This window comes from Zonotrichia leucophrys, chromosome 1 (genome assembly GCF_028769735.1).
Source record: "Zonotrichia leucophrys gambelii isolate GWCS_2022_RI chromosome 1, RI_Zleu_2.0, whole genome shotgun sequence".
Taxonomy (NCBI): Eukaryota; Metazoa; Chordata; class Aves; order Passeriformes; family Passerellidae; genus Zonotrichia; species Zonotrichia leucophrys.
Genome location: NC_088169.1, coordinates 66,329,450 through 66,355,024, shown reverse-complemented (window position 1 = coordinate 66,355,024; position 25,575 = coordinate 66,329,450). Strand labels below are relative to the sequence as shown.

Genomic DNA, 25,575 nt, shown 5'->3' with positions numbered 1-25,575 from the left:
CCGCCCCTGTGGCCGCCGCTGCCGCCGGTCCGCCCGAGGAGGCTGCCGGGAGGGCAGGCCGCCAGGGGGCGCCACATCCGGGGCGGAGACGGTACCGCCATGGCGGCGGCGTTCAAGTAAGTGCTGGGCCCGGGGACCGCCGTTCCATCGGACCCGCGCCGGGGGTCCCGCCCGCGCCTCCCAGCGCCCCCCTGGCCGCGCGGGGACCCTTAAGGGCTTTATCCGGTCACTGCCCCGGCCGCGCGGGGACCCTCGAGGGCTTTATCCTGCTCCCCGGCCGCACGCCGGGGGCGGGCTCGGCGCGTCTGGGAGGGATGGCGTCGGTGCTGCGCGGCTGTGGAGCCTCCGACGCGTGCGGGAAAGACTGAGCGAGCGGGGTTTGGCCAGCCGGGAAAACGCCCGGCAAAAAGCCGAGCTCAGTGAGGCCCGGAGCTGCCTGGTATCAGAATTGCAGAGAATGCCGAGGTGGATCCTTAGAGATCAGCGAGTCCAGCTCCTGGCTCTGTGCAGGATACCCCCAGGAGTCACCATGTGCCTGAGGGCGTTATCCATGCACTTCTTGGACTCGGGCAGTTTTGATGCTGTGACCTCTGCCCTGGGGAAGTTCCAGTCCCAGTGCCAAATCATCCTCTACGTGACAAACTTTTTTCCTACTCTCCAACCTAAACCTCCCCTTACACAGCTGACCGAATTATAAGGAAGTTAAAATTGTAGGGAATTCAATGACTTCCCACTTACAACTACTCGTTTTAGAACAGGAAAATGGTTTGGGTCAGAGGGGGTTTTCCCAGATGATCCAGTTCCAATCCCTGTGCCGTGGGCAGGGACACCTTTTGCTGGACCAGGTTGCTCAGAGCCCCATCCAGCCTGGCCTTGAACACTTCCAGGCATGGGGCATCCACAGCTTCTCTGGGTAGGCTGTCCCAGCATCCTTGATTCTATTGTGTGGTTTAGAAGCTTCAAACAAGGTTTAGCAAGTGCTGTTACATGAACTGTAAGACAACAGACCTTATGCTGGGTTTGTAATCCAGTGGTACCGGACCAACACATGTGGAGCCAACAGGAGCCAATTCATGCTGTCCATTATGTTGGTGATACCTCTGTGTGTTAGTTTGCATTTGGAAAACTTGCCTATTCCATTTATCTTTTTTCCACCCCTGCCCCAGAAGCACTATTTTAACAAAACTGTGATTGCTTTGTTTAAATATTGGCAACACATTTATAATAACTTTTTTTTTTAACCTTAAAAATCCCTGCTTAAAATACTAATTCACAGGTACTGTTACTAGTATATGATTAATAATAAGCATCAATTATTTCTTATCTGAAGCACTGCATGAAGCATATTTTGTAGTTTTACATTTTCTCAAAGATTCTAAGAAAAACTGAATAATTAAACATTTTTATACAGATCTTTGCATTGGTTTGCAGTCCTTGAGCTAACAGATATTTCACACAGTGTAGTAAAATTTTCCTGTTTGCATTCCTTGAAAGATGAAAGCTAGCAGTTTTTGTTCAGTGTATGCACAGGCAGGTTCATTGTGAAAACATCTTTTTTTTAAGATTAGTTTAAAATTTCCTCATTGTTCTGTAACTGTATTGCAAAACAGCTTTGTCAGGCATCTTGATTCCCAGATTTTTTTTTCCCTGTGTCTTGCCTACTAAGGAACTTGCATTTGAACTTCTCTTTCTATTTGTTCTAGAACTGTGGAACCACTGGAATATTACAGGAGGTTTTTGGTAAGTGAAACATAAGATGCCGTATAAGAAAGCAAGAAAGAATTTTTTCTTTCTTGCTTCTGCTCTTCTAACTTGTCTGTATGGAAATATGAAACTATGGAAATAGAAACTGAAAAAAACCCAACCCAAAAAACTGTCTGAGCAGGTGAAAAACTTTTGTGCTCTTCAGAACATGCTTTTCTTTCCATCTTTCCATGGTGTTGATGCTGTTCATCTTGATGGGTGAATGCTTCTGTTGGTCTTGAAAGCAGTTCAGGTTAAATTTGACCAAGATGGTGATGCAGGTTTTTGCCTAGTACAAAATGGTGCCAAACCAGGCTTTTAGATGCTACAAAAATTAGTAATAGAGACTATTGCTGCTAACCATGCACACTGTAACTGCGGGGGAAGAACACTCAACAGCTGAACCTTAAATTAGTTCAGCTGTTACTGAAGTTGTATTGACTTAGAAATGGATCCAGTATTATTGCAAATTTTGGTTCTCATAATTGAACCAAAAGAGTTTGCTTTTGAAAAGCTTGAAACTGCAGTGAGTAATCTAAAATGATGGAATATTGTTTCAGTTTCTAAAATAAGGGTTATGTGTGGTATTGATGGTATTTGAATGCTGCATTTTCTTTTGGTGAAGGGTTTTTCTTTTGTTTTCTTTAGTTCACTCTAATTTTAAGAGCTCCACTAAGCAATGCAGGCAGTTAGAAACTCTCATTTTAACTTTACCAGTGTGTGTTCATTCTTGGATTATGTTCTGAATCTAATCTCCTGTAGTACCTACCCTTGAGACATCGGTCTATTGTTATAGTGTCTAAATAAATTTAAATTAATTTTAAAAAATCAGGAGTTTTCTTTTGTAGGCCTATAACCACAAACTACATATCAGTTGATGAAAAGCTAGCTATAGACTGACTGAGTTTTCCCTAGCATTTTTGCTAGGGAAAACTCATATTTTTTATGAAGTTCTGTAGCAAAAATATTACCATGTTATTTGATAAAGTATGTTTTCTAATTTGAAGTTTGTAATTTTTCTTTAGAAGGAGAACTGTCGGCCTGATGGAAGAGAGTTGGGTGAATTTCGGACAACCACTGTCAACATAGGCAAGTGCTTATGTGGAATAATAATGGGGGAGGTATTATTAATATCAGGTTATAGCGGTGACATGAATGACTTGCTAATTGGTTTTCTTGGTTCTTGTATTTGGAAACCAGGAAGAGGAAGGATTTTTCTTTACAGTTTCAACAAGCATGAAAGGGAATGTGGGCCACAATGGTATCCTCAAGCATTGTTTTCAGTCCCGTTCCTGGGCTAATGTGCTCAGTGTAATTAGTCAGTTCTGCTCCTGTATGTGCAGCACAGTTTAGGTGCCCTCACAAGTTTGCAGATGACACTGAACTGGGAGTGTTATCTGATATGCCAGAGGGTTCTGCTGCCATGCAGAGGGGGCTCAGCAGGCTGGAGAACCTCAACCATTCTGTATGATTGACTGTTTAATACAGAGATTCTGTCCCACTCTGGATTCAAGATTTTGCTTAGGCTGTGTTTAGTACAAAATGATGGAAGGTAAACACTCCATGAAGATTGGATGTTATTTAGCGCCCTTTGAAGGGAAAATAGATTTTATTGAACAGTACTTTTTCTCTTCAGGTTCAATTACAACTGCAGATGGTTCTGCCCTGGTGAAGTTAGGAAATACCACAGTGATTTGCGGAATAAAAGCGGTATGGTTGGTTTTTATCTTTATTTATCTGTTCGCTGATTTAGTGCATTTGTGTTTAGAATTGATCGCCCTTGGAGTTACAGTAATGTGCCAGTCAGATGCAATTACAGTCTTTCACCTGAGTTACTTCCAGACCTGAAAGTTAATATATAATGTAATTGTATAATCCTACCTGTATAGTCTGAGAACATGTATTTTTGTGATGCCCATCGTGTACAAAACTAAAGTCCTTGTTCCTTCTAGATAAAAGCTCTGTAATTGAAAAAAGTTCCTGAACATGGATCAGTAAGCGCACTGGGAATGAGCTGGCTGGACTATTGAATGCCTTGTAGCCCCATCTCTACTGCTGGCCTGCCATGACCTACAAGACAAATGACTGTTCATCCCTGTACTGAGTTCTTCCATAGGAAATTAACAGAGAAGGAATGATTAAAAATGACTTTTGTAAATCTCATTGTAATAATAACTGGGAAGAAAACAACCATTTGTATATAGAACAACTAAAAATATTTTGTACAAAATTCTTCATTTTTCTCTTTTGTATTTTTCCAGGAACTTGCTGCACCTGCAGTGGATTCTGCTAATAAGGGATATATTGGTAAGTGTTTCAGTATGGATCTGAGGTTTTGTATTGCTTCAGCTAAAAGGTTGTGGAAATTGTGTTCTGTAGATTTCTTAAAAGAATTCATTTGGATCAAATTTTATTACAACTCTTCAAATTAATTTCAAAATTGACATCTAGGCATCTAGAATTCCCTTTGCTTTGCTTGTGAGTTTTCTGTATACAGCTACCTTTTTGTTGCTGTTTCCAGGCTAGGCATGGAAGGAAACCTGCATCATTGTGTATATTAAGAGGGAGAAGGTACTCTATAAAAGATAGTGGCATGCATGGTTGTGCAAAGGCATGTTAACTTCTGTTTCAAAGTCCCAGTAGGCAAAAAATGTAACTGTTAAAAACTGTGGAATAAAAACTGTTTATTTCTCAGAGAACTGTAAGTCCCAGTGGTACCTCCTCACTCCTGTTTGGAGTTTCTTTGGAAATAAAATAATTCTGTGGAATTGAGAGACAAAGTCCCCTTTTTCTAAGGCATCTCCCAAGTATGTTGTTTTCAGTAAGCTTGACTATGCTTAGGTTTTTTCATGAATGTTTATGCATGTTTTTGCTTCAAGTCTAAAGCCTCAGGTTTTAATAGTTGATGGAAAGCAGACAGCATACCAGCAAAGTCAGGCAGTGGGATGGAAATGCTGCTGTTTTGATCTGCTGAAAACTGCTTAATACTTAAATAAGTGTTTGTGTGGGTCATGATAGAGAAGGATTATAAACAGAGAGTGGTAGCTAGGAGTATGTGCTTTTCCATGGAATATATAGTTCCTGAGTACAGAGAGTACTATAAGTTCTTTAATACAAACTCATGCCTAACTTTATTTTTGAGGGGAGAATTAGGAAGGCTTGATTGAAAAATTCTTGGTCTTGCCTTTCATTTGAAGTACATAAAATAGTATTAATAGCATTTGTTACTTATTTTTTTATTTTTGATTACCCATTGCCTGTTTTCTTTGGTTTATGACTAATGATTCTTGCCACCTAGTTCCAAATGTGGAGCTGCCATCCCTCTGTGCAGAGAGGTTTCGCTCTGGACCACCTGGTGAAGAGGCTCAAGCAGCGAGCCAGTACATCGCAGATGTGATTGAAAAGTAAGAACCATCTCAGTGCTGTTAAAATACAAGCAAATCTGTCTTGGTGCCCTTTCATTGCCTTGCTTACTCTCATTTTATTTTAGTTCACAGATGATAGTGAAAGAAGACCTATGTATTGCCAATGGCAAGGTAAGTTCTGTCTCAGAACGAAGAGGGAGATAGTAACAAGATCACAGGACCTGTACACAAGTGCAAATAAAGAAGGTATTTGAGGTTATAGGAGGTTTTAGTATTGTTTGTGCTTTTCAGTCTTCATAGCTTAGTTTACTTCCTAAGTCCAAAAATCAGATGATAGAAATAAGTATCTGTATTTAGTGTGGCCAGAATTTTCTTATATATTAGACCATTTACTTAGCTGATGGAGTATCTCACATGTGCAAACCTTTTTTGATAGCTTGCGTGGGTGTTATACTGTGATATCATATGTCTGGACTATGATGGAAACCTTCTGGATGCCAGTGTCTTTGCTTTGTTGGCAGCATTAAAAAATGGTAAGTCTTATTTAGAACAAGAGACATTCTGGTAAGTGTTGCTTGGAGAAAGGCATCTGTTTTGAACCCTGCTAAGTGGGTAACTAGTTAATGGGACTGTTTGTTTCCTGTCATTTGAATGCAAATACAAGGTGGAAGTGATGGTGGGATGCCATAGGTGTGTAACACCTGGAAAATAGGATCTTTTTTGTACACTAATTATTGCTTTCTTAAAGGACTAACTGCTATTCTGCCACGTGTTCTCTGGTGTCAGATACATGAGTCTTTCAGCAGTGACCATGAATAAGTTTAACATCTACATCAGGGTATTACTTTGATAATGTATTTTGCGTAGGCAGGAAGAGCTGTTGGAGGCTTTGCTTACAGATATATAATATTCTGTTGTACTTTGTCACAACAGAATATTCCTTTCCTAGCTTAATGAATTATAGTTTGTAAAAAAATGTGTGGCCTGACTGTTTGCAGGTGTGTGGCTTATAAATGCATGAAGGAGCAGTTTAAAGGGAAACTTATGGCAAGGCCTCCCTTTCTAACTGTGAATTGCCAGCCTTGGAATTCCCCTAGCTACTTGGCTCTTGTCCTTGTCACTAGCAATGTATGGGTTGTCACAGCAAGAGGCAAGAGTTAGCTGAAGGTCAGGTTGCACTGTTTCTACAGATATATACAATTCATGACATGAGACTACATTACTACTTTTTATATGCCCAGTAGACTTGGGGGAAAAAACACTTTTGGCTAAATATTCTAAAGTATTAGAATCTAAAGTACTAGAGTCTGAAGTATTTTAATTGTGTGGCATTTTGGAAGTAGAAAATATTTCTGTGTAAGGAAAAAAAGCTTCTGTTACCCTCAATACAAAAATCAAACACTTCCTTGAACAGGTCATTCTAAGCTAAATACTTTCCTTGAATTCAAGAATGATTTGGTTTTTTTGTGGAGTATAATTAATGTAGGAAAAACGATTCTGATTGATTTTCAGCAGGTTAAGAGAACAGCTTAAATATTTCAGTAGTTGTTAACATTTCTAGGCCTGTTTAATATTAGACCATGTTTAATATTAGACCAGTGTAATTTTTTCATCTCTTCAGTGCAATTGCCATTGGTTACGATAAATGAAGAAACTGGTTTATCAGAAGTTAATTTAAAACAGAAGAATCCTTTGATTATCAGAAAGCATCCGGTTGCCACATCATTTGCTGTATTTGATGAGTAAGTTCCAAACTGTTTCGTACTTTATGGAAATAACAGTGTTTGTAAAACAAATGAAAGATGGAAGATGCCACCGATGATGTTTGTGCACTTCTGCCAAGGACCAGAGTGGAGCCTCAGGCAATGCTGCTCCACCCGTCTTAAATCCACAGCCTCTCTCATTGAAGGGGCCTCTAGTTCTGTGATGTAAGGAGTTCACAAGACAAAGTGCAGTAAAAATAAGCTTAAAAGTACATGGATGGGTACTGTTTGAGGTTTTTGAAGTATCTTTAAGATGAAAACGTTACCAGTGCAATTAATGTTTCAGAAGCCTGTGTAAGTAACTGATAGAAAGGAAGTAACAGTCCAGTTAGAACAATAGAACCCCTGGATAACTGAAAACATAATTACTCAAGGTGAAGTGTAGCCAGCATGCTTAAGTCATTGTTCATGTAGCAAGAGAATCTGATTATGAGAATTCGAAGTAATCACATCTGGTAACTTGACTCCTCATCTGAAATTGTCTACTGGGTCTTCCTTAGGTCAAGAATGTTAAAAATGTGTCCTGCTGCTATTTATAAGAAATGCAGTCATTTCTGGTGACATCCATTTGCAAAGTAGAAAGTGACAGGATAGTGATCACTCTGCTCTTCAAGATTTAGGTCTGTTTGGAGATTATGGGGGGTTATGGCACATTAATGTTTATTTACAGAAATTATTAGTAGGGGCCTTTCATCCAAATAACAAATGATGTGGGGAGAGCATTAATGTCAGTTGTTGACCAAGTGATTACCAATGCATCAGAGCAGGATATTATTGGTACTTTAGAATGCCTCTGTTAATTGCTTTAGTACCATTTCTGCTGGGTCTGAAGTTGGATGTACACTACGTGTTTGAGTAACGTACTAGGCAGACAGCTGTCAGTAAGGTATTATTTACACACAAATCACATATACTTACACATAGACCAAAAAGCTGCCTGGGGAAGAAGGCTTTCCATGAGTGTCTGTTGGGCTTTGTTTCCTTCCCTGAAACCAACTGTTGCATCAAACAAGTTACTGAAGTCTCCTTTTAGCTTCTAGAACTAAGTACTGAAGGGGTGTCTGCCTGTGTTGTGTGGTTTGCGTTGGTTTTATTTTTTTTTTTTTAATTCTGGTTAATAGCTCTTTCAATAAAATGCTTTACATACTCTGGCTTCCAGAGGCAGTTTTCTTCTGCATAAAAGGCCTCCTTGAATAAATAGAAGTGGTAATGGAAGTGGTAGGTTGCTGGTTAGTGTGGCCATGGCTGAGGAGCACTGCTGCAGGGCTGCTCCTGTGGCAGCAACCTGTACATCAACAACAGCCATGCACTGAACTGCATATGTGACAGCATGAAAGCCAAAATAAACTGTCTTAAGCAACCCAATGAATCTGGTTTTGAACTATTCCCAGTCTGAGTGATGTTAACAGTTCACTGACAACAAACTGAGAACCACTTTGGTGAACTTGCCAGTGGCAATCAGTTTTGCTTTAAGGTGTCTGGTAGAAATTAGTGCAGCCTACACCTAAAACCAATGCCAGTCTTCAGCGTAACTACAAAATAACAACTCCAGTCTTTCATATTACATACTGCAAATAGCAATTCAGCGGCCTTTTCCTGCAACGTCACAGATTTATGAAACCGCTTATATGCCTATTTTCCACAGTCACAAACACATGATTATGTGGACTCTCCCACATTTTTTGGCTTTTTTTTTTCTTTCTTTTAAAATTGGTGCATTTTGGTAGGAAAACAGATAAGCTTGAGCACTAAATCCATCTACAAGTATTTTGTAAGACTGCAGTAAAAATTGTATTTTGCAATAACATTAATGGAGCAATGTATACCAACATATGTGCATGCATTTCTTTCACAAGCACATTACTCATTGTTGATCCAACTGCTGAAGAAGAAGATTTAGCAACTGGAACAGTAACCATTGTAACTGATGAAGAAGGCAGACTGTGTTCTGTCCATAAACCAGGTACTTCTAAATTTACTACAAAGAAGCCTATAAGAGACGATGATGTTAGGTCAAGAAAAGATTCTGTACCTGCTTTGCTTTGTGAGATGCAGGTGCTTTATGGTAACAGTGTCTGCCTGAATACTCATTAAATTACCTGCTCTTGAAAGGAGTTTTAAGATGGTGGGTGGCATGACTAAAGTTCAAGAAGCAATCACAGGAGAGGACTAATTGTGGGCATGTCTCCTGTTACACCTCTTGTTTATTTCCATTATCTTTGCCTGAAGCTAGGGCTGGGAAAGCTGTATGCTCCCCAGTGAAAGGGAGCTGGTAATGGTAATTAATGTATTAATACTTGCATTTGGAAAGCACAGTTAGATACACATAACTGAAGTTTAAATAGAAAATCAAATTGTTCTCTTCAATGTTTAGGTGGAAGTCCTCTTACAGGAGCCAAGCTTCAGGACTGTATCACCAGAGCAATTACAAGACACAAAGAAGTAAAGAAGCTCATAGACAAAGTAATAAAAAGTATAACACCCAAGTGAACAAAAAGAGAGCTCTTTTCAAAAATGGATTTGTAAAAATTGTATTTGTTACAGTGTTCACAAACCTTTTATACTAAATAAACAAATATCAATACTACATTTACAAAGTTCATCTTTTCTAAAATGTTTTTCACCCTCATTCTATGTACAATGTTGTTGACTGGTAAAAAATACAAGATAAAACATTCTGTTAAAAAATTAAGTGACTAGAGGAAACCAGATCCTAGCCACTTTATAGATTAAATTTTTAAGTTCTGTAGGGTTGGCTTCCAAATCAGTTCATTTCTTTTAGTGTAATGTCAAAAGTTCATTTTCCCACCAGTAATATAAAACACTAATTTTATTTTAAGCCTTTTCCTTAACAATCTGAAAAAAAAATCCCCTTCCAATCAATTTTTTTGTGGGGGGAGGCAAGTCTCATGATTTTGGAGGGGCTGATGTGCCTCTTTTCCTTTTACTTTTTGAGTGGCTGCCTGAATGTTGATGATGCAGGTGAGCTGCTTGTGCTGCTGCCGCTGCCATAGCCATTTGATGCTGCAAGAATCGCAACTGCTGCCATGGAGGAGAAGGGAGAAAAAGCTTGTTAGTGTTGACTATAAAGCTTTCACACCAGGAAGAATGAAGAGGGGGAGAGAAAGAAAAAATAAAGAAGCACCAGGTTGACAAAAGGAACACACCATGTACTGGGGCAGTTGGGTACAGTCAAGCAGCACCAGTGGCACAGAAGCCTGCTGAGGGCACAAGCTAACATTTTACATGTGAATGTGCACAGCTTTGTTTCTTTGCCCTTGCTCTTCATTGCAGTAACTGCAGTAACTCAGCAACTTCACTGAGTGTTTGGGTTACACAGTACCTTCCTAATGTGATAGCTTCTCAGTGTATGCGTTGTATGAATTTTCTGTATATACTACAAACATGTGACTGTGTGCTAAAAAATGCTAAAATTTTTTTATGAAGCATCTGAATGGTAAAGGAGCTTTGCAAAGCTCATGCTTTCATGTACTGACTGTAGCAGGGCTACATTTGAAATTCCAGGTGCTTACATCCATGCCATTTTGAAATCTATTGTCACCTGGTATAGTATTTAGATATGTGCCACAAGCACCCCTTGAATGTTTGCAAATCAGGAAGGTGGAGGGCTTAAACGAATAAAAATAAATTCAGTGCTCCAAGCTGAGAGAACCACAGATTTCAGGTCCTGCATGATAGTTTGCCAAATACATGTTGGTTTTGTCGTTTGTTTTTTCTTTAAATTTGCGAGACCATAACTGCATTAATTAAAAAGAGAGATCAAGAGGGCAATATTTTGGATTTTGGAGCCAAGAATTGTATTTTTAATTTGATTTTTTTTTAACACAGTCAGAGTGAAGTTGCTGGATTACTTGTATCTGTTGCTGCTGCTGCTGCAAGGCTTGTTGTTGTTGCTGTTGCAAGGCAGAAGAGAGCTGGAGTCTCTGCTGAGGAAGGCTTTGCCCAGGTCTGTTCACAGCAGAGCCAAGCTGAGACAACACTGAGAAAGGAGAAGGGGAAAGCAGGCAGGTCAAAGAAGTCAGATTGAGTTGGTCAGGGGAGGAAGACATAGGAATACAGTGTAACAGGAAAGGGGGATCAATTGAATTAGTTTTAGAGTCAGATTTGGAACAGTGCAGAATAAAGTATACATGATATACATACTCTGTTAGTTAATTAGATTATGAAGTGCTTGTGGAGACACAAAGGTTTCTCACACTGGATGTTAAGCACAAGAGTTAAAGAAACATTCCTTAATGAAGTCTGGCATGAAGTTCGCTGCATTTTCATTTTGTCTTAAGTGTAACTTGCTTTCATGTGATACTATCAATTGATGGCACTTAACTGCCAAACAAAGCAGAGAAGTGCATGCTTTAGAAGTCAAGTATTTCTCATAGAATTCATGTCTTGATAATAAACAGTAAATCATTGTGATCTAACGTAAGACTTCCTTAAGACCAAACTTCATTTCAGTGTGAATTTATCAACATAAACACTTCGCTACAAAAGGAGGCTCAGCAAGCACATACCTGTGGCTTGAGGTTGCATAAAATTCCCTACTCCAGTCAGGTTAATTACAGCAGCTTGTTGGGCAGATAATGCCTGATCTTGATTGGATGGACCTTGGTCAGACCCCTAGCAAAAATGAAAAGCTTGATCCTTATTACCAAACTCGTATCAATGAATAAGCAAATAAAGCCAGTGTGAAGGCAAAATTCTGAAGTGCCATTTAAAAACATTTAATGCTACGTCATCCAGTATGTGCCAGATACAGGCTAGTGTAGTCACTAACAGCAGAACTAACAGATACTGAATACCCCAGAACAGCTTTGTTTTGGCAGAAATGGTAGTGCTCCTGTTACTCAGCAGAAGTCCACATAGTTTTCAATTTCTCTGCAGTCTAGCAGAGACTACACTTCATGGTTGTAATCTTACAACAATTTCCTGTCCCACTCCCAGCCCCAAAGTCTTCAGGGGCCCCTGAAATACCCATGTGCAAAGGTCCTAATCCATCAAAGTGTGCAAATGCTGATGCATTCCCATGTTCGTATTGTGCTACACATCTAAATTTCATAAAAATACCCTGCTTTTAAAATCACATTATCAGAACACAGTAGTTTTCACAGTAATCACTTAAACCGAATTAATGGGAGTCTGACCAATGTCTCCTGAAGTCAAAGGGTGCTGAATTATGACCTCTTTTAGAACTTAAATTACGCACTGATTTATAACAAAGGAAAATAAAGCATTATATGTACAATTCATTATATGCATGGCTTATGAGTCAGAAAAAAGATGGTTCAGTCCAGGAGTTGCAATGCTTCTTCAGCATTACATTATAATGCTACTAAGATCTAGGAAAACCAGACCAAAAGATTGCATGTTGAGACATCATCACCTCCATGATGACTAGGAGTCATAGAAACACCATGTGGGGAGAATCCCTAAGTATGACAGAGAATGCATGTTTGTATTATATTGGTAGCACAGAAAATTGTTGCTGTTTTTGGGCCTAAGTTTTTCACTAAGCACTGTGAGCACATAACATTCCTATCTGTTCCAAAGCTAAGGAATCTAGCATTCATAATATGTCATTTTAGCCAACAACCCCCTCCTCTATAATGCAAGGTATGAGAGAAGTTCCTTAGGGCAGTTGAACCAATGCAGAGATTGATTTTCTCCCGAACTTCCTGCCACAAGAACTATGCTTACGTCAGCCTTTTTATAAATGCCCTTGATGTTCAATATCTAGAAAATAAAACCCAACAGTACAAGGTCAAGTTACTTTTTTTTTTTTAGTAGTTCAACGACTAGCTGACATTCAGAGATTCGGATGCTGTGAACAAATTGCAAAGTTTCCCATTAAACCTTCCCACAATCCAGAACAAGGCCTGTGGCACAGGAGGCTATATATACCATAAAAAAAATCAGAGAGGCATCTTATTTATGAACAGCCTACAGTCTCACAAGTCAAATTATGACTAACTTGAGTACCCAGTAGAGAGTATTTGGTTAAACAGAAAGCTTGTGTGTCTGAGAACTCAAAAGCAGAGCAGCTAGTTTTCTCATACTGCTGCATCAATGTTGGTTAGGATTTTTAAGTACTAACCTGGTAATTGTACCTTAGGATTTTAAGGTGCAACTGACCACTCAGAATTTGTCATTTAAAGATGGATCGGTGTCTTATCAAGACTCCAGATTTCCTCAGTGATTAAAGCCTTTAACACTTATTACAGGCAGCAGCAGAGCAAATCTCTTAAGATTACAGCTTTAAAGACAACTTGTATTTCCTTTGGTGCAAAGAAAATTCTGCTGAACTACAGCAGTGAGGTTTGTAGGCCAACTCACAGCAGTGTCAGTAACAAGTGTTTGTTTCTCTGTTATAATGCTGACTGCATTTTTTCTCTGTTCATCTGATACATCTGTTAGTTATGATAAACAAATCACTAAGCTGATTTTACACCACTCATACAGTGGGGCTGGCTCTCTTCATGACAGAATTAGACAATGCTCAGCAGTTATAGCTTTTCTATACAGGATACAAATAAAGAAGTATAACCCAGCTCCAGCCATAGCAACAGAGCCACTGCACTCTTTGCTGTTTGAGAAAGTTTAGGAGGAAGAGTTTCCTCCCCCTCTGCTTCAGATCCATGGGTAATGGCTCATTTACTTGTGGAGATGGGGAGAATAGGAGGAACTGTTTCATCCATGCACCCCAGACTGAGGGCTGTTAGCACACACCTGTTCTCCCTGCTGCTGAGGACTACAGGTTGTAGGCTGCTGAGATTGCTGCTTTGGAGAAAACTGTGACAGCTGCTGCTGGAGTGGGTTAAAAATAAATGAACCACCTGGAAGCTGTTGAAGATTAAAAACAAAAGGCATAATTCAATCAAACTGCTGAGTTTCCTGCTGTTCTAGGATGAAGATTGTATTGATAGTTGTGTACTTCCCAGGGGCTTGATTTTTGTTTTGTAATGCCTTTAAAGTCAATCAATTTACAATTGTTGCTGTTTCTGAAAAAGGCTCATGCTCTGAAAACAAACTTGAATGAACTGACAGAAAGGTATTTCCATAGGAAAATGTATTTTAATTATTTTAATTAAAATGGCAGATACTGTACTGATACTGGAAAGATAAATGACAGTCTTCAACACCACTGTATATAATTTCCACTTTCAGAATATTCCACTGAATTTTAATAGATAGTGAAACAGCCTTGAGTCCTTTCCCTTACCCCAGCTTTAATTGCACTTATTTCAGCTGAATTGTTCTTGGTTTATATGAGTGGCAGAGCTAGCTTGAAAGAACGTCCTTTATGGAATCATTCAAATACAAGCATTTAATTCTATAGAAGAGCTCCACTCTGACATAACTGCCTCCTGTGCCTGCCCTTTTCCATCTTTCTGTAGTGTACATGAGTGGGAAGAGGAAGTAGCAAAGCTGGTAGTAATTTTTTGAAGCGTGGTGCAATGTATGTGGAACACCGAAGCTGCAATTCTGCACCTGCATCTGGCAGCTGACTGCAAGGTCTGGGAACTCCGCCCAGTTCCACAAACAACCCCTGCTCTGCTTTTAAATGCAACTCTGATATAACAAATATCTGCTCATGTTTGTATTTGTATGTATGCTTAGTGCAAATAAAGCATTTACAGACCTTCCAAACTCCCTATCTTACATGAACTTTCATTTCTAAAACCTCTTGAAACCTATTACTGCACCTACCTGTGCATGCTGAGCTTGGCTTTTAGGCATTCTATGTGTAACCTCTGAGTGATTCTGTTTTGTACAGTATAATTGTGACTTTAGTCTGTGATCTGCAATGAAACCTTAGGCAAATCCTGAAAGATTGTATTTTAGGGTTAATCTTTTGAATTCAGATGTCAGCATCTTTATATTGTTACTGAGAATTATCTGCTTTTTTCTGAGCTAGGAATATAACTTCCACCTTGTATGTCTATGGAGATGTTTTTTCTCTTATTCTAAGCCTTTTAAATAAGCAATTAAGATTTGCAGTAAATGGTCTGACCACCTGGCTCCAAAGATCTGTGTGGGGCAGTGCAGTAAGCAGCACTAAGCAGGTCTCTACAGAAAGATAAGAAATTATCATTATTATTGTGTCCAAGTATATAAATTACCTGTAGAAGATTTAAGGGCCGAAGATTTGATGTATTTTTCAAACCAAATGGGCTGCCTGTTAAAGAAAACATCTTTTTATTAGTAGTGAGTCTTTACTCAGTTCTATTTGTGTTTTGCAGTACACCTTTCCACTGGGACTATTTCTAAACATATGGAAGTTGGAAAACTGGCAAGTGTAAATTGAGCGTAAACTTAATACTAAGTGTATAATAATAAAAGTATAATAAAAATGTAATACTGGCAAGTGTAAATAAGGTGTAAACTTAATACAATGCTGCATTTTCCATAATGCAGCTCATAGTTATTCAGACTCCAAGTGCACAAGAGCTGACTAAATGGAAAGAAACCTGTATCTCTACTTAACATTATACCCTGTGACCTATAACCTGTTGGTGCATTTACACAAAGGTGATTGTGGAGAACACCACAGCAGTTATTTTTCAGTGATCCTTCTTCTGCCTTTAAAAAGCTTTACTGTTTGTACAGTAAATCTAAAAAAGTCCAAGGGCTCCATGAAGTAATACACTCTTACAATCTTTAAAAGAAAACAATCCCACCCCAAATTTGAGTGACACTCCAGTAAGACAGCAGGTCTCAAAGAGAAGCCCTGGAGGTCTTGCACAGACCTAGCTCAGCTCATTACCTGCATCTGTTGTGTGTGGGTGACAGCACAGCATGTACAAAAATGTGACACCTAACTGGTAGAAGTTGATAGTGCTTGAAAGGACAGAAGTAGACTAAAAGCAATCCTCATGAAGTGAAGAAATGGTCCAAAACTCAGTAACACTGATTTAAAAAAAGACAAATGACCAAGTACAAAATTGTAACTATCTTTGCGTCTATACAGCAAGAAAGGACATGTGAAGTTACAGGTCACAAACATATCCAAATCATCCATATCACAAACTACAGAGCACACAAAAGAAAAGAACCTCTCCACACAGTTTTCATTTATAAAATTCACTGTCACAAGATGCTGTAGAGATTCCGAAAATATACATGGGTTCAAAAACCAATTAGATAAATCCACAGACTAGAAATCTAGCACAAGATATTAAGCACAAAGATCCATGTGGATATTCTTCAGCTGAGAAAGTCTCAAAGCTGTAGATTGCCAGAAGAGGTACAGTTGTAGACAAGGGATGTTTCATTTCACATTTTTGTCTCATCTCAAACACTCTCCTCAGTATCCTCTAATGGCAACTGTCAGAGACAGAATATAAACTGGATGGATTTTTGGCCTAAACCAGTAAAGCCATTCTTATGTCAAGGCAATGCTGTTGCAAAAAATACAGATAAAAAACAGGCAGACCTCATTTGGGGAAATGTTAACAGGAATGTTGTGAAAGAGATGAGATGCATTTATTCTGCTGTGCTCCACAGTAGTAAATCAGCCAAGCTCAGGCTTGTGTCCCGTTTTGGTTATCACATTTTAAGAAGGATGTAAGCAAATTGGACAGTCTAGAAAAGAGTGACAGGATTATGAAAGGTTTGAAAAATACAACCTATCAGAAAAAGACAAATGTGGGACATGACAGCATGTTTGATACTTAGAAGGTAAAGAGAAAGAGTGAACAACTATTTTTCACATCTGAAGGATATAGGAGGAAAAAAAAATTGCAATTCAGGAGATGCATTGTAATTAGAGGGAAACATTTTGCATGGATAATGAGCCACTCCAAACAGCTAGAGGAAGACTGGAATCTTCTTCAGTGGAGATATTTAAATACAGTTTATATAAACATTGGTTCAGTATGGTTTAGACAGATTTAACTCTTAGTATAAGGGATGGATATCTTGAAGTCTTCTACTGTTCTCATTCCATAACCATACATTAGACTCTTTTTTATTATATGTTCAGAAAAAAGAAACTGATAATTTAAATTGTGCTTTTAAGATTTATATAGTTGCATTTGAAGGCAATAATGAACTACTTAATTGTTGTACAAGAATAGAGTAGTACCAGGGCTAGAATAAAATGCCCCACACATTTAGAAAGTGAGGCCTCTTTCTAATTTCAATCATGACTTTTTTCTGGCAGTCATCATTATCAAAATTTCATTTAAATTTGGAGTTTCTTCTGAACTTCTTACTGAGTGCACCAAACAATCCAGGTTTTGACTGTGTACCCCCAGCGCAGCTCACCAAAAACCAGCTTAAAACAATCTCAACATAGCCTACACCTTGAATACAAAACGATGTACGTTGTTCCTGAGCTCCAGCCATCAAATACACAACCTCTTCACACAAAGGCCACTTCAGTGCACTTTTCTCACAGAATGTTTTCACACTGTCCCTGTCTGAAGGGTGGCTTTTCCACTCAGTCACACTGACCTGCTTGGGAGGCAGATTGCATTGCAGCGGGCAGCGCACTTGGTACCAGACCTCCTGGGGGTAAAATGCCACTCAGATTTATACCTGCAGGGGCTATGGCACCAGTGTTGCACCCCAACATAGGGTTTGAACCACTCATCAGTGACTGTGTTCCACTGTAGAAGAGGAAAGACAACACATCAAACCCAATTGGCACAATTAAGTCTGAATAACTAAACTGTCGCCCTCTGTCTCATGGCAAGTAAATCAGTAGCTTGCTGTAAATTATGGAACTATGGATAAAGCATCAATGCAGCTTAAAAAAATCATTTTGCCTAGAGCATAAGATATATTTGATATTATGAGCACATACTGGTTTTTTTCTTCTTTGATATGAACTGTTAAAAATAAACCACAAGTGGTCCTTTCATTCTAGAAATACTAAAGGGCCAACAGTCTGCAAAATGGTTGTACTATCGTAAAAGGAACGGGTTTGCTCTTTTTTCCCTATAAAAAAAGTCTAATTTATCAACAGTGACCAGCTGCTGAACACCTTAGCTGGGCAATTTGAATGTCTGATACCTGCATTGAAGCACACTATGTGTCTTACACTGACCATCGTAATTGCAGGATTTTCTATAGTCTAAAAAGCAGTTCATGTTATACCATACCATCTATTCTTGACAGCATTTTTTTTCTTCAAACCACAAAATGAGTTTTAAGGATCAAAAAGTATTTCACCTCAATGCTTTTTCAAATGGATAGAAACGAATCTGTTCCCATTTTTCATTTAGATTGGTCTGCATATGATATCTACTTCCCCTCTGATTAATAAAAACTTTTCAAACTTACAGAGCAACACCTCAGAAATCACTTAAATTGAGATAAAGCCTTCAGAAATGAACCTATATGGCTCCACAAAGATAAAAGCAATAAAGGCCTTTTTTAATAGATCATTTCAATACTCTAATAGTAGGTGACTTCTATCTGAGAAATACAAATAGTTTCTAGTGGCTCTTCACTTTGTAATTACGAAGTGAGTGATCATTTTGTACTGCAGATCCTGAAAAATATTTACCCTAATGGATGGTGGACAGTTCTGGACCACATCCCCTCCCACCAACCAACCCCCATGGCAAATTAAGAAACCATCATAACAAAAGACTTACCACACAGAGCCCACTACATTGATGAAGTTAAGTCCTGCAGGGTTTGCCATGACCTGGGTGGAGGTTGTTCCTGTAGTAATGGATGTTACCATGGTGGAAAGAGGAATGGTCATTACAGGCAGTGCCTGGCTCAGAGACATTTGCTGCTGAGCAAACGGGGTTAACAAAGTGGGCTGAGGGGTGAAGCCTGAATCTTGGGGAGTAGGGGTGGCAGAAAGGGTAATAGGAGTTGAGCTCTGAGCATCAGGAGGGTGTGGGGTCGATGAAGGGGTGTTGGTTGGAGTAGGAGTAGATGGTTTAGGAGTTCCAGACCCTGCTCATTGAGAAAAATAAAAAGTGCTAGTTTGTTATAAAAGGCCAGTCCTTTTTGTATAAGGTTAACGGAATCTTAGCATTGACAATTTCTTCCATTTTTTTAGATTGCAAGTGTTAATTTCTACTTGACAAGTGTAGCAGCACACATTCGTTGTTAAGGATGCAGTATAATCACAAAGAAAATCCATTCTCCATGCTTCATTCCTTGTAACATACACCAATTTCTATTTTCCTTTAAGGCTTCCATAATCTATCATACATCAAGTCATAATTCTATTCAAGAATACTTAAAATAATTTCTTAGTGACCATTTTAATCTAATTAATGTTTGTCCTAAACAAATAGTATCCATGTACTGCCTGCACAATAGGTTGTGTTAAAAACTTACAATGGAAAACAAGAGTCAGCAAGATCATGTACAATTTCAGTGATCATGGGGCTGATCTAAATTTCATCATAGTCAAACTGCAATCTTCCAAGTAATGATCAAATAAAAAGCAACTATCTAATATTTAAGAACCATAGAAGAGGATAATACTGCATCTTTAAAAGCTACTGTGCAATTCTCTCTACTTAAATGTAACACACACAGCTGTAGTTGTTGTGGATGCAGTAGGCAAAGCCTATCAATAGAAAAACAAAACAAAACCAACCCCCCAAAAAGCTTGAGCTGTTTTTTTTTGTTTTTCTTTTTTTTTTTAAGCTTTTATGTCCTGCAGAAAGAAAGGAAATAAATATGAATGGTGACCAGAGCCTTAAAGTAACTGTGTGCAGCAGATTTACACAATTCATAACACTAACATAAATCCAGACTCAGTATTTTGGAAGAAAACTTAAGTTTTCTTTTTTATCTTGTGCAAAACAAGAAGGCAGAAAAGTTACACCTTTTGAGCTACCCAGGTTTTAAATTATTTAATGCAAAAAGCATATTATAATACCATGCAGGATACTGGAATGTGCAGTATACAAGTATTCATTAAAAAATTTGAGAAGCTGCAGCTATGGTTTCCTCTTTGTACAGATCTGTTCATGAAATGGCTCAAGACACATACATGTTTTAGAAAACATTTATGATCTACAGCTAAGATTACAATGATCCTGTCAGTGTTAATGAAAATACTTTAACTAGGATGTTGCTTCTGATTGAAATTTGCATTTTTACACCTGAGAATATGGTGCTATCATCAGCAGCATCACCACCACACTTGCAATCAGCAATGATTTGTAAAACAGTGTAGGAGTGTTTTTAAAAAATCATCTTATCGTTTATTGTATCATCACCTTGGGACTGATCAGATTATATACATACACAGATACACAACTGCACCAGCTCCTATAACATTTAAAAAACCAGATGCTTAAATAATGTAAAGGCAAATTGATCTAACATACTGTTTTTACACTGGAGGAAAAAAATCTACACTTTGGAATTTATCTCATCACATCATCTACCAGCCTTTCATATATGAGGAGATCATGCTAATTGCAGAAAATGTATTAAAACGTATACACAGAGGGTGCATACATATATATACAGAAAACGAACACAGTTACAATAAACATAAAATACATACAGTGAACAAGAGACCTGCCTAAAGCTGCACAACTTATACAATTTAGGGTACACTGTACACTTAAGTTTCATCATTCCACAGGTTAAGAAGTTTATCTCAGGAAGCATTTATGCAAAAGCCTAAGATTTAATGGAGAATTTAGGTCGTGACTCACTTTGTGAAGAGCTCGCAGGAGACATGGCAGCTGGAGAGAGCATGCTAACTTGATTAAGATCCATAGATTGTTTCCGAGAAAGACCAGGAGGCTTAGAAGGAGGAGGTGGAGTTGGGGATTTTAGATGGCCACTTGACTGTTGTGAACTAAAAATATTACCTGAAAAAGCATAATTAAAATACATTACTATTCTGTGAGTACATGTTACCTTGAATATTAAGATAGAATTTTATGAACTATATAATCAGAAACTAAAAAAAAAACCCATGCTCTTCTCACAGATAAGATTCTGATATTTTTTAATTAAATCTTAACTAAAGGGATATACTTTCATTTTACAACAGGCAGATCATGTTAAAATTAGATGTTTGAGTCAAAAAATAATTACCTGAAGAGCTACTTCCTGAACTTGAAGGTAATTTGATAGGAGGAGGTCGGTGTTTTACACCTTTCCCCAGTACTGAAGACTGAACAGAGCCTGATACACTTTCCGGCTGCTGGGAGGAAAAAGCAATTAACACTACCAAAGCAATGACAAAAATTTTCACACAGCTGATAGAAAAGACAATTGGTTGTATGAAATCAACTGATTTGTATGAAGGCTTCTAAGAACTACGACAATATTCCTTTCAGCCATTTCAGATGCTTATGCATTTATTTTTAAAAACTAGCCTATTATGAACTCTCTTTACATGAAGTCTTTACCATCAAGAAGCAGCACGAAAGTGCTAGTAAAAATTTAAACTGAGCAAAAAAATAAGTAATATAATTTAAGAGTTTCACTTTTCTCCATAATTCTGGAATTTCTTGTAGTAATTTTCACAAACACAAAAGTGATGAATACACTTGAAATAATAAAACATTTACATTTTACTTGAAAAATGACATAATTTAATTCACTCATTCTCTATATACCTGCCATTTTCAACCAGGACAGACTTAAAGAACAGGATCAGAATTCTTTATTCTGGAAGCAGGATTTCAAATAAATTCAAGGAAAATCTTGAATGCAGAGAAATCAAGACACATTTCCCCACTGGTTTGAGTGGGACCAGAACTTCATACTCTTAGAGGGAAGATACAGCCTTTTTGTTTGCTTTTGTATCCTAATCATCAGGTTATCTGAACATGTATCTGCTTCACCTATATGAGTCTGTAGTTCTCAGTCACTCACAACAGACCCTACATCCATAATTCCATTATCTGACACTGTCTAAAGACTCAACAGTGAAATGCATTCAGTTATATTCTATGTGGTTTTACCTTATAGCAGATGTCCATAAATGACAGTACTGTTTAAACAAACATACAGTGTGCAAACTGCTGAAACTGGGAAATGAGGCTGGCAATTTAGTGAACAGAATATGTCAATACTGGAGCCTCAATTAAATGTGCATGAGCTAAGAAATCAGAGCATTGTGCAGAATCACCCTTTTTTGGTGAGCTTAACTTCCAATGATTCTCAGTGATAAGAGAGAGTCCCTCTATATGTTTTTAATTGCTTGCTTATAAAAAAGAATCCTTTGAGGAAAATTCTGAGGTCTACCTTTCTCTTCTTGTATTAAAATCTGCTTTCTTGATTTTGAAAATAAAGACCAATGCCCCATTCCAATGGTACCTAGATCATTAAATACAGTAACCTGAGTAACTCTAGTCCAGCTTTTGGCAGTGCACACATACATAGAAACATCCATATTCCTTTTTGCAACTGCTGGCCTTGGAATGCTGCTGGTCTGCCTGACACCAGGAACTACCTCCTTCAGAAAAACATTGTTGGAGTTTTAAAGTAGATATTTAGGGGAAAGATGTCAAGGAAACACCCCAGGGGATATAAATCTCATTTACTAGGTGGAGTATAACACACAGCTCACTGCTGAAGTACTGACTCTGACTAAACAAAGCCAGAAGCAGCAAGTAAAACGCAAGGCAATACCAACAGGCAGGGAAATTTAGGAATGCAAGAGTTTATACTGGAAATGTAGAAATGCGTGTGCATGTAAACATACACACTTTAAAGTTGTTGGGGTTTGTGTTTTGGACGTTTTTTATGTGTTTGAGCTTTTTTTGCCTTTGGCTTTTTGTTTCTATTGGTTTTTGTTTGGGTGTTTTTGCAAGTTTTCCTCTTCAAAATGAAGAGAAAATAATTTGAATTTCTAAAGGTAAAAGAAGTTCAGCTACTCCATCTGCTTCTGTGTTTACTGACCTGCAAAACAAGACACACAGCTGCATTTTACTATACTGCTCTATGAAAGTTTCACCTGAACAGGGGAAAATGCTAAAACAAAACTTTGGAGCTAGCTACATGATACAGAGCCAACCTCCCACCCCTTAAAACAGCTAAAAGACAACATTTGAACATTGAAAACATAAATGTTTTCCACTAACTTTTCCAATATACTCACACTGAATGATCATGACCATAATGCATTTAAAAATTCATTCAGGATAACATTTTTAGGTTATTTTACTGTTAAATGTGCATAACAAAATTTATTCTAATATTTCAATAATTAAGCTCAAATAAAATAAATTTGTAGCTTGATAAACTCACTTCCATTTCCTTCCCTGGAGAAAGATGACTGACTGATCCACTTGAATTATGAAACATTTTCACAGTACATTTAGCTTCATTTTGCACTAACTCCTGGTACTGGTTCACCACTCTGAAACAAACAATAAGGACATAAAAAGATTTAAAAGTTTGAACTTCCAGAGTATACTTATAGATAAACACATAATTGTATATGTTATAGTCATATATTTTATATATTGTGTAAGCATATCTCTATGTAACATAGAGATGCACATATATAAAACAGACTTATACCTCTTTGTATCTTTCTACATTATATTCCTGGGCTCTTAGATTTATTAAATTTTAACTTTTAATCTCTCTTTTTTTTTCTAATACAAAATACAGTGTGAGAAACACTCTACTGGAAGAATACAGAACACAACAGAACAGTTCATTCCCAAAAGCAACTGCAGATCTTTAGGATGTCAGTCAACAGGGATCCCATTCTCCCTTTATTACAGAGGTCCAGAATATTTTATAAAAAGTGTCTCTTCTGGTTATGCTGCCTGTGAAACAGTCAACCCTCCTTCAGCTTGAGGTCCATGTCAGATGAGGAGTCTAAATGCAAGGGCTGAACAATCACTCCCCTGTGAGCATTATGACAGACATTCGCTAAAGCATCAGGGAAACAAGTTTAAAATATGGTTTTATCAAATTGAATCAGATACTACATCTCTGCTCATCTAAGACAACAAAGTTGAGGGAATACTGTTTCACAAACATGAGTGGAATATACAAAATGACTTTGAAATATAAAGCTGAAGTACTGTGGTCACTCACACTCTGGCAGACTGGACCTCAGTGAAAACCAGGTGGAATATTTCCATTACCTCACACCTAAATGTGATGAAATACTCTCTATTCTGATGTAGCCCTGCTTCTGTCATATGCAGTTGCCTGACTAATGCAGACATAAGCAAGGGCCCTGACACACATGACAGAGGAAAGGGGGCAGTGCACTTCTTGTAGCAATTAGATTTTAGACTGACATATTTAAAAATCGGTGGAATCAGGGTAGCAAAATGCCATGTACTCAAAAAGGAGGCCCTGCACTCCTCTACTGTTTCTTCTCATCCTTGTCACTGAAACCCTGTTGCTTATTCTGATGAAAGGACTTCAGTGACAAATATGATCAGGAAATCAATCTCAGTTAAAACTATGCTCTTGTAATATTTTTGTTTTATTTTTCAGCCACCCAATCTCCCCAGTTCAGCTTACAGAACAAACAGCAAAAGTATCAGCACAAAGGAGGCAGGAGAGAATATAAGCAAAGAGTTTCTTGATCAAAATTATCTATTTAAAAAAAGAATATTATGACTGATTTTTGATCAAATCAAAGACTCATTTCCCTGCCAGGCACATAAGGGTGTGTGAAGAGCTATGGCATGTACATAGCCAGCAGTATCCTATGGAGGCACAAAACCACAACTGGATCTGACAGAGGTTGCTTTTTAAAGGTTCTGTGCTTATATGCACTGGCAATCCAATGCAATGTAGTCTGACAAAGAGTTAAAAACCACTTATTTTGCTGCCTCAGTTATCCCTGAATTAGCTACTGCTACCCATTCTACAACTAAAATATACTGAAAAACTGGTTTATGACTTGCTTCTCTAGGAAAGCTGAATCAAGGCATGCACAATAAAACAAATGAAGGTGTATAAATCTTAAATCCTAGATTACACTTCAAATAACAAGTTTAAATCAAGCATTTCCATGATTGCTAATTTACCATGCCAAATGTTAGGATGAAATTACTACTAAGTGGTCTCAGAGTTCAGGTGTACTCACGTATTTGATGTCCTCTATTCTTCCTTGCTTGTTAAATACAGAAGCTACACACTATTCTACTTCTTGATATGATGACTAATTCCTCTTATTTTTTTTCATTTGTTCTGCATCTGCTTCCATAACCATAGCACTGGCAGTCATAACTGCCAAAAAGGAACAAAATTTATTATTTGTCATCAAGCCAAATAGCCGTACAAACTATATTAATTTACCTTTCAGCATCAGTCTTCGAACCAATAAGGAACCTAAAATATAAAGTATATTTTCAGTATGAATTGGACTAAAAGAACATATTTTTATAATCACAAGGCTTCAAACAAATGGCAGTGCTGTGTTTTTCTCATACCTGCTTGAAATACAAATGATAATGTATCCATTCAATGGACTGAGTATCATTCAGTATTTGAAATACACACTTGACTTCCTAACTACATGTACAATATACACACATGATCTAATATGGTCTCCTTTAACAGCAAATTACCTACAAAGCAAAAGGCAGAATACAGAAGTTTTGGATTTTGGTTTTTTTTTTTTTTTATGTAACTGCTACAGAATTACTTATGAAAAAGTACAAAAGAAAAGATATGTATAAACCAACACCATACCAGTACACTCAGACTGAAATACAAGCGTGCTGAGGGGAGGTCAAAAACAGTCCTATGCATAATATTTTATG

General features: G+C 37.9%; 2 protein-coding genes across 12 annotated transcripts in view; one reads left to right on the top strand and one right to left on the bottom strand.

Moving 5' to 3' along the window:
- The first annotated feature begins 63 nt into the window (after positions 1–63).
- Positions 64–9,466, top strand: EXOSC8 (exosome component 8). Its single transcript, XM_064715937.1, has 11 exons — positions 64–116; positions 1,704–1,740; positions 2,769–2,832; positions 3,380–3,453; positions 4,005–4,050; positions 5,042–5,147; positions 5,234–5,279; positions 5,545–5,641; positions 6,730–6,850; positions 8,728–8,834; positions 9,246–9,466. The coding sequence occupies exons 1-11, from the start codon at positions 100–102 to the stop codon at positions 9,359–9,361; spliced, it is 831 nt and encodes a 276-aa protein (XP_064572007.1). The 5' UTR covers positions 64–99; the 3' UTR covers positions 9,362–9,466.
- The window catches only part of SUPT20H (SPT20 homolog, SAGA complex component), a 29,791-nt gene continuing 13,602 nt past the window's right edge, over positions 9,387–25,575 (bottom strand). For 2 of the 11 annotated variants that reach the window (XM_064715826.1, XM_064715841.1), the window contains exons 15-24: positions 25,109–25,141; positions 23,084–23,195; positions 20,921–21,029; positions 20,533–20,691; positions 18,490–18,802; positions 17,342–17,496; positions 15,007–15,062; positions 11,401–11,506; positions 10,744–10,871; positions 9,387–9,913 (exon numbers count right to left, since the gene is read on the bottom strand). In XM_064715826.1, the coding sequence (XP_064571896.1) occupies positions 9,779–9,913; positions 10,744–10,871; positions 11,401–11,506; positions 15,007–15,062; positions 17,342–17,496; positions 18,490–18,802; positions 20,533–20,691; positions 20,921–21,029; positions 23,084–23,195; positions 25,109–25,141 (1,306 nt within the window). In that variant the 3' untranslated portion in view covers positions 9,387–9,778. Of the gene's footprint in view, positions 9,914–10,743; positions 10,872–11,400; positions 11,507–13,612; positions 13,727–15,006; positions 15,063–15,185; positions 16,469–17,341; positions 17,497–18,489; positions 18,803–20,532; positions 20,692–20,920; positions 21,030–23,083; positions 23,196–25,108; positions 25,142–25,575 lie in introns of those variants that run through there. The other 9 variants (XM_064715831.1, XM_064715860.1, XM_064715850.1 and 6 more) reach the window with 8 other exon arrangements.

Coding starts and splice junctions, on each gene's coding strand:
- EXOSC8 (XM_064715937.1), top strand. Junction 2,833..3,379: donor GACAACCACTGTCAACATAG/GCAAGTGCTTAT, acceptor TTTTCTCTTCAG/GTTCAATTACAACTGCAGAT. Junction 8,835..9,245: donor GTGTTCTGTCCATAAACCAG/GTACTTCTAAAT, acceptor TTCAATGTTTAG/GTGGAAGTCCTCTTACAGGA.